At 34.2% G+C, this 9,095-nt stretch overlaps 1 protein-coding gene across 1 annotated transcript; it reads right to left on the bottom strand.

Annotated features, from left to right (window-relative positions):
* Positions 1 to 882: 882 nt before the first annotated feature.
* LOC112020553 (22.7 kDa class IV heat shock protein-like) lies at positions 883 to 1,862 on the bottom strand. The gene has a single exon (XM_065771119.1). The coding sequence runs from the start codon at positions 1,688 to 1,690 to the stop codon at positions 1,184 to 1,186; it is 507 nt and encodes a 168-aa protein (XP_065627191.1). The 5' UTR covers positions 1,691 to 1,862; the 3' UTR covers positions 883 to 1,183.
* Positions 1,863 to 9,095: the final 7,233 nt, after the last annotated feature.

The following is a 9,095-nucleotide window of genomic DNA, read 5'->3' as shown; positions in this document are numbered from 1 at the left end:
GATGACCCAAATGAAACCATAAACCCAAACCAACATTCCCTTCAAGCTTTGGTTTTCAAAGAGCGTCATGGGGGAGAGAGAGATTGCCAGGACATGGGAAGAGAAAGAGAGAGTGACATGGGTTGAGAGAGAGAGAGATTCTGTAGAGACTAGAGAGAAATGAGGGACCGTGAAGCGAGGCATATATATATATATATATATATTATTGAATAGAAGAGAGACAATAAAATAATTCATTTTATTTTTATTCACTATGTTACAGTAACTTCTATAATTAATTTTATTTTACTTTAAGAAGTCACATTTTATTTTAAGAAGTCACTAAAACTAATTGCTAAAAAAATTTAGTAATAGCCACTGGGATATAACTTCAATTTTGATAGTTGTGGAAGTAAAATAATTTATTTGGATTTTACCCTGCTGTATTTTTGGTCTACAAAATCTTCAACAGGAAAAGTTATGGTTGTTTAACCAAAAAAAAAAAAGTTATGGTTCATTCTATTACCTTGCCATCATTGTGTCAGAAAATAGACTCAATTATGAAATCTTATTAAGAAGGAAAATGAAAATTATTATCCTGTCAATTTTATTAAATAAATCCGAAACAATTATTCATTTTTCAAAACAGTAAATTTAGGGTCTATTTGGTTGGTTAGTTTTAGTAATGTTATTTAAGTGTTCTTGATATACGTGTAAGTGAAAAAATATTTTGAAATGTGTGTAAAATTGTTTAAAATGAGTGAAAATGTGTTAAAACTTAGTTGTCAAACAGCCCCTTAGTTTTCAAGGATCGCATTTCTAGTACAATATTTGCAATATTTCTAGTTAAATAGCTCAAACTTACTTATTACGGAGGCCAATATGTAATGTTTTGGCACAACTCTAACTAATATTAGCATAAGAATCTCATGTATTAATTAGAGTATGGCCGAAATTTCAAATTTATGGAACTTGATTTTATTGCATCAAGACCAGATCACAAAAACTTAAAATACAAAACCAAATTGCCAGTACAAAGTAGTATCATATTTTTTTGAAACACACATATTACAATACAAAAGTGAGACACAATCAAAAATGCAAAAGCATTATGCATTATAGCTCAGCCTTGGTAGGCTTAATGTCTTCGCCAGAGGACCCCTCCGCAGCAATGTTAATCACCTTAGGCTGCCTCTTCTTCTCCTCAGCAAACTTGCATGGGCACTGTGATCCTCAAAACACCATTCTCAAGATGTGCCTTAACACGATCCAAATCCGCATTCCCTGGCAACCCGCACTGCCTCCAGAACTTGCCATTAGTCCTCTCTGTCCTATGCCACTTGTCACCCTCAGCTTCTTCTTCACCTTTCCTTTCTCCACTGATCCTCAACACCCTGCTCTCCTCCGCCTGAATCTTGATATCATCCTCCACCTCATTCTTGATATCATCCTTGTTTATCCCAGATACGCCCAATGTTATGACTTGAGCTGTGGGGGTCTTCTTCCAGTCTGCACCTGCCAAAGCAAGGTTCTCAGTGACTTTGGGGGCGGTTAGTGGGGTTTGTTCATGGGTTATAGGACAGTCGTTAGGTGAGAATATTTTCCGTAGCGATAAGGACCTTGCCGATTGGATGCCCGCATTGGCCTGTGTGGCCATGAGACCAACAAGTACCATTACAAGCAGAGACATGGTATAGCCTGGCTTGCCCATTTGTGATTTTGAAGTTTGGAATAGAAATGTAGTAGTTGAGAGAATGAATGAAGGATATATTGGTGGGTTTGCTTTAATTTGTGAGCTTGTAATTTGGTTTGTGTTATAGGTGGGGTTGGGGTTTTATAGGAGATTTTGTATGTTTGCTTTTCTGGATTGTTCTTGATATTGTCCTGAAATGTAGGAGAGAAATGCTGGACAGTGTAGATATAAATTTGTATGGAATTATTTTTCATTTTTTTTTTTTAAAGACGAATGTGAAGGAAGATTCAAACCTACTTCTAACCCCTCATTTGGAGGGGTTTGAACTGCTTTTAATCCCTTATTTTTAATTCTTCCAAATTGAAGAGATTTGGAGGGGTTTGCTTGACCAAATGAATTATTAAATTTATCCTTATCATATTAACAAAATTACAAATAAAAAAACTAATTATTTCTCTCCCACTTACTTATTTTAAAAACATCCAAACAAGGTGGAGGATAACCATTCCCCTCTACTCTCTCTCTCTCTCTCTCTAAACTTCCAAACATAGCATACATCTCTCAAGTCAGCTTTAAGATTTTCCTGCAGTCTAAGAAGAACTGCAACTGACCTTTATAGCTTTACTACCCACTCCTATTCTTCAATAGATAAACGTGCACCCATACCAAACGGAACTAGGCGTAGCGAAAGGTTCCATATATGCTTCAAGAATGTAGCTTTATTTCAATCTCCACTCCTTTTTATGCCTAATCCCCTTCCTTTTTTAGAACACACTATATCCCATAAAATTTTCACCCAAGAGCTTTGTTTCCCATCATTTCCATGAAAAATTGTTAAATTTTCCTCAATGGTTTTAATTTTTAATAACTTGCTTGGGAAGGATGAACTATACCGGTAAATTTGAATGCTAATTAAAGATGATTGATTCAGTACTTTCACCTGGTCATCTAAATTGAATATTGTCCCAAAAATTTAAAAAATAAAATGGTCATTTAACTAATTCGTAGCTGGTGGTTCCTCCCAAAAAAAAAATAAAAAAAAAAACCTCATTTTCCTCACAAGTTCCCAAGTGTTACACTTTATTGATATCTTGTTGTTTATGCCAAGAGAGCTCTTTCTCAAAAAAAAAGAAAAAAAGAAAAAAAAGAAGTTTATGCCAAGAGCTTTATAGTTCAATTAGCAACTCTTAATGTTTTCAATAGAAATGTTCAAATCTCTTATTTCTTAATTATCAAATTATCAACCAAAAAAAAAAAAATGTTGGATGAAGAAGACGCAAGAGGGCTCCAACTCCGACCAACCCATATGCCCAAAATAATGCAAAACTAAAGTCATGATCATAGACAGAAAGCACCTAGCAGGTACCAAGAGTCATGGTGTGTGTGTTTCGCTCCAAATTAAAAGTCAGCTTATTTTACTATTTAACTTATTTTTGTTACTATTCATAGGTCTCACTACAATTTTTGGTACTATTCATATGTCTTACTGTACAATTTTAGCTAACTTTTACCTTTATTTACGGTATTTTCAGCAAAAAAATTTCAATTTCAATAAAATAAGCGGTTTCTAAATAGATTTGTGATTGTTTTAAATTTTGAAAAGTGAGTTGCCTCATGCCTTCCCACAAAAAAATATCCAAAAAGCTGTGGTGCTGAGCAACCACAAGATGCCATGCAGTTGAACATTAATGTTGATTTTTTTTTGGATGATTGGACGCAATAGGGCTCCCACTCCCACTAAACCATACGCCCAAAATAATGCAAAATTAGACTCACTAATAGAAAGCACCTAGCAACTACCAACAATCATAATGTGATTGTTTTAAATGTTGAAAGTGAATTGCCTCACGCCTTACCATAAAAAATATCCAGAAAGTAGTTGAACATTTAATTTCAATAAAATAAGCGATTTCTAAACAGATCGGTGTGATTGTTTTAAATGTTGAAAAGTGAGTTGCCTCATGCCTTGCCACAAAAAAAAATCCAAAAAGCTGCGGTGCTAAGCAACCACAAGATGGCATGCTGTTGAACGTTAATGTTGATTGTTTTTTTGGATGATGGATGAAATAGGGCTCCTACTCCCAACCCATACACCCAAAATATTGCAAAATTAGACTCACTGACAGAAAGCACCTGGCAACTATCAACAATCATGATGTGATTGTTTTAAATGTTGAAAGTGAATTGCCTCACGCCTTGCCACAAGAAATATCCAAAAAGCAGTTGACCATTTAATTTCAGTATAATAAGCAGTTTTTAAACAGATCAGTGCGATTGTTTTAAATGTTTAAAAGTGAGTTGCCTCATGCCTTGCTACACAAAAAAATCCAAAAAGTTGTGGTGCTGAGCAACCATAAGATGGCATGCAGTTGAACATTAATGTTGATTTTTTTTTGGATGACTGGACGCAATAGGGCTCCCACTCCCACCAACTCGTACGCCCAAAATAATACAAAATTAGACTCACCAACAGAAAGCACCTGGCAGGTAACAACAGTCATGATGTGATTGTTTTAAATGTTGAAAGTGAATTGCCTCACGCCTTGCCACAAAAATTATCCAACAAGCAGTTGACCATTTAATTTCAATAAAATAAGTGGCTTTAAAATAGATCAGTGTGATTGTTTTAAATGTTGAAAAATGAGTTGCCTCACACCTTGCCACAAAAAAATATTCAAAAAGTTGTGGTGCTGAGCAACCACAAGATGGCATGCAGTTGAATGTTAATGTTGAAAAATGAGTTGCCTCACGCCTTGCCACAAAAAAATATCCAAAAATTTGTGGTGCTAAGCAACCACAAGATGGCATGTGGTTGAATGTTAATGTTGATTTTTTTTTTTTTGGATGACTGGACGCAATAGGGCTCCCACTCCCACCATCCCATACACCCAAAATAATGCAAAATTAGACTCACTGACAGAAAGCACCTAGCAACTACCAACAAACATGATGTGATTGTTTTAAATGTTGAAAGTGAATTGCCTCACGCCTTGCCACAAAAAAATATCCAACAAGTAGTTGAACATTTAATTTTAGTAAAATAAGTGGTTCCTAAACAGATTGGTGTGATTGTTTTAAATGTTGAAAAGTGAGTTGCCTCATGCCTTGCCACCAAAAAAAAAAAAAAAAAAAAAAAAATCCAAAAAGCTGTGGTGCTAAGCAACCACAAGATGGCATGCAGTTGAACGTAAATGTTGATTTTTTTTTTTTTGGGGGGGGGATGATGGATGCAATAGGGCTCCCACTCCCACCAACCCGCACGCCCAAAATAATGCAAAACTTGACTCACTGACAAAAAGCACCTAGCAGCTACCAACAATCATGATGTGATTGTTTCAAATGTTGAAAGTGAGTTGCCTCACGCCTTGCCACAAAAAATATCCAAAAAGCAGTTGAACATTTAATTTCAGTAAAATAAGCGGCTTTTAAACAAATCAGTGTGATTGTTTTAAATGTTGAAAAGTGAGTTGCCTCACGCCTTGCCTAAAAAAAAAAAATCCAAAAAGCTGTGGTGCTGAGCAACCACAAGATGGCATGCATTTGAACGTGAATGTTGATTTTTTTTTTTTTTTTTTTTGGATGATTGGATGCAATAGGGCTCCCACTCCCAACAACTCGTATGCCCAAAATAATGCAAAATTAGACTCATTCATAGAAGGCACATGGCAGCTACTAACAATCATGTTGTGATTGTTTTAAATGTTGAGAGTGAATTGCCTCACGCCTTGCCACAAAAAAATATTCAAAAAGCAGTTGAACATTTAATTTCAGTAAAATAAGTGGAACAAATCCGATGTGATTGTTTAAAATATTGAAAAGTGAGTTGCCTCACGCTTTACCACAAAAAATATCCAAAAAGCTGTGGTGCTAAGCAACTACAAGATGGCATGCAATTTAACATTAATGTTGATTTTTTTTTGGATGACTGGACGCAATAGGGCTCCCACTCCCACCAACCCGTACGCCTAAAATAATGCAAAATTAGACTCACTGACAGAAAGCACCTAGCAACTACAACAATCATGATGTGATTGTTTTAAATGTTGAGTGAATTGCCTCACACCTTGCCACAAATAATATCCAAAGCAATTGAACATTTAATTTCAGTAAAATAAGCAGTTTCTAAATAGATCCAGTGTGATTGTTTTAAATGTTGAAAAGTGAGTTGCCTCATGCCTTGCCATAAAAAAATATCCAAAAAGCTGTGGTGCTGAACAACCACAAGATGGCATGCAATTAGACATGGCAAAACAGGTGGGTTAGGTCGGGTTTGGGTCGAGTCAATCGAGTTGTGAGTCAAACAGATTGCGGGTAAAAAAGAGTCATTTTAAGTGGGTTAAAAACGAGTTCGGGTCACTCGGGTTGACCGTATTTTTCACATGATTTTTTTTTCTTTTAAGAAAACAACATGTATTTGTCATTTGGAAAGTCATACAAAAAATTACTTGAAGTAAATTGTATTACTTTGAATTCATCACTTATATAAAGAATAAACTCAGTTAAACTTATTAATACTTATTCCATAATTTTAAAATTATACAAATTCTAACATTGCTATCTAAAAAAAAATAATACAAAAATAAGTAAAAAATAAAAAATAAAAAATACACAAGTTTTATTTTTACACAATATCAACATCCCAAAATATAAAACAAAATTACAAATGACTTATTGGATAACTCATTTGACAATGAATAAAAACATATAATAAATTTACAATCTTGAAAATTAATTTTATAATTTATTATCAATTGTGGTTGGCACTTTATTTCAATTTGATTGTTTACTTATTTATACATGGTCTCTTTTATGAATGTCATATCATTGCTAAGCAACACATACTTAAGGAAATATCATAATTTATTTTGAAAAGCTGTTTATTTTGGATATAAATTATTAAAAAATAGGTCTAAGCATTCATAATATATGCTGATTTGATACTTTGGCTTCACTATTTTCACACTTATGAATGTTTCTCACACGTATCTATAATTTTAAATCTATGTTTTTAACTCTACTATAACCAGATTATCTTGGCATGTACTTTACTATTTGATATCTAAAAATCTTTACTCATTACAGAATGCCTAACCATTCATCTTTCAATTAATTTGCATGCAGTTATGTAAATGTCTCAATTGTTTCCTTAAAGCTCACAACAAACAATTAAACCAATATTGTCTTAATTTTTATTTTTTTTACCAAAAAAGAAAAAGTTAAAAAAAAATGGTTCATTTGGGTCGGGTTGACTCGCAAAAAATACGGGTTGGGTCACAGGTTAGCCTGTTTTTGCTTCGATTCAAAAAAACCAAGTTCGAGTCAGGTATTTTTCGGGTTAAGTCGAAAAATTCTAATCCATTTTGCCATGTTTACATGCAGTAATGTTGATTTTTCTTTTTTTGGATGACTGGACATAGTAGGGCTCCCACTCCCACCAACTTGTATGCCCAAAATAATGCAAAATTAGACTCACTGCCAGAAAGCACCTGGCAGCTACCAACAATCATGATGTGATTGTTTTAAATGTTGAAAATGAATTGCCTCATGCCTTGCCACAGAAAATATCCAAAAAGCAGTTTAACTATTAGGACATATGTGAATCATGTCAGGAACATATGTCATTTAGAATTGGGTAATCATTTGACAAAACGCATTTTACTTGTAATTGGGTATATCAAGGATGTGTTTAACACTTTAAGGAACAAGGTTTCAAGTTCAAGTATTAAAACCATGCAAATCTGTCCAAGAAACAAGTGAAGAAGTGCTGGATTTTAAATCTCGACAGCTAGCTTGATAGATAGCATCTATTGAGGTTTAAAAGGTTGCTTTAGCCCGATACTTTACAACTGCTCGATAGATACCCTATCTATCGAGATTTATGAAAATCAGTTTTTTAGATCTGATTTCACACCAATCACCTGGCAGCTACCAACAATCATGATGTGATTGTTTTAAATGTTGAAAATGAATTGCCTCATGCCTTGCCACAGAAAATATCCAAAAAGCAGTTTAACTATTAGGACATATGTGAATCATGTCAGGAACATATGTCATTTAGAATTGGGTAATCATTTGACAAAACGCATTTTACTTGTAATTGGGTATATCAAGGATGTGTTTAACACTTTAAGGAACAAGGTTTCAAGTTCAAGTATTAAAACCATGCAAATCTGTCCAAGAAACAAGTGAAGAAGTGCTGGATTTTAAATCTCGACAGCTAGCTTGATAGATAGCATCTATTGAGGTTTAAAAGGTTGCTTTAGCCCGATACTTTACAACTGCTCGATAGATACCCTATCTATCGAGATTTATGAAAATCAGTTTTTTAGATCTGATTTCACACCAATCTGTGTATACATGTTTAGGTTTTTTTTTTTCTCACAACCCTAAACATATATAAGAATTATTTTAAGAGCCGTCAAAGGTTGCGTGAGTGTGAAGCAAAATTTTGTTCATGCAAATTGTGACCGGAGACAGAATTTGCCCTAGTTCATCTTTCTCTTGAAGAAGTTGCTGCGTTTGTATGCCGTTGGGTTTTGTGACTAAGGAGCTTCGTGATCTTCATTATGTTAATGAACCGAAGAACTTTGCAGCCAACAACCTTCTCAAGTTTGTGATTAAGTCGCATATTGGGATCCGCGCATCTATTGGTTAGTCACGTACTGTGAGCCGTGCATTGAAAATGAGAGATTGTCACTACAAAATAAGTCCAATTAGGTATTGGGGTAAGAGTTCAACTGTAGGTTGGTATAAGGTACTGAGATTCCTTTACTTGTAACCGCTTGTTGTGATAATAGTGGATTCTCAGGAGTGGTGACCTTAAATTTATCCAGTAGGGTTTTTGCCTTGGAGGTTTTCCCCGTTCATAAACAAATCACTATGTCAACTTTAATTTCCGCTGCATATTTACCTAGTTGGTGATTTGTTTGTACTACCACGCATTTTGCATGTTAATTGAATTAATTAATTAACTTGGCTAAATCAATTGGTTAATTTATCACAAGGGGTCAATACATTCTTGGCCTATCATTAACATTTAATGTTCAATTTTTTTTTTCCAATACTAAAGGAACGTGAAGTTGCTCTTTGTGTCCACTTCATCGTCCCTACTTATGTCTACCAAGTATCTTACCTAAAGTAAATCCATTTAATTTCATCTTAGTATCTTAACAAGCTAGTAAAAATGAATTGAATAATATTACCATGAACAAATAAAATAAACAAGAATAATCATGGAAGGTTTAAACAAAAACTTTTTACCTTTGCATCTTGGCCATTCAATTCAACCGTCCCAAAAGGTGCACATCTAAGATGGAGAGAATCCATTCTCTCTAGTCACGGTTAAGAATTTAGTTTTTATATCCAATACTATTACTTTATACTACCTCATTTTAAATTTTAAATAATGTGACATCAAATTTAT

The sequence above is a fragment of the Quercus suber genome, unplaced genomic scaffold (assembly GCF_002906115.3).
Source record: "Quercus suber isolate HL8 unplaced genomic scaffold, Cork oak 2.0 scaffold_39, whole genome shotgun sequence".
Taxonomy (NCBI): Eukaryota; Viridiplantae; Streptophyta; class Magnoliopsida; order Fagales; family Fagaceae; genus Quercus; species Quercus suber.
The sequence above is the reverse complement of the archived record's forward strand: the minus strand, read 5'-3'. Positions and strand labels throughout refer to the sequence as shown.

Excerpts from the sequence above, each read along its gene's own strand:
- LOC112020553 (XM_065771119.1), bottom strand. The coding sequence starts at position 1,690 with ATGGGCAAGCCAGGCTATACCATGTCTCTGCTTGTAATGGTACTTGTT.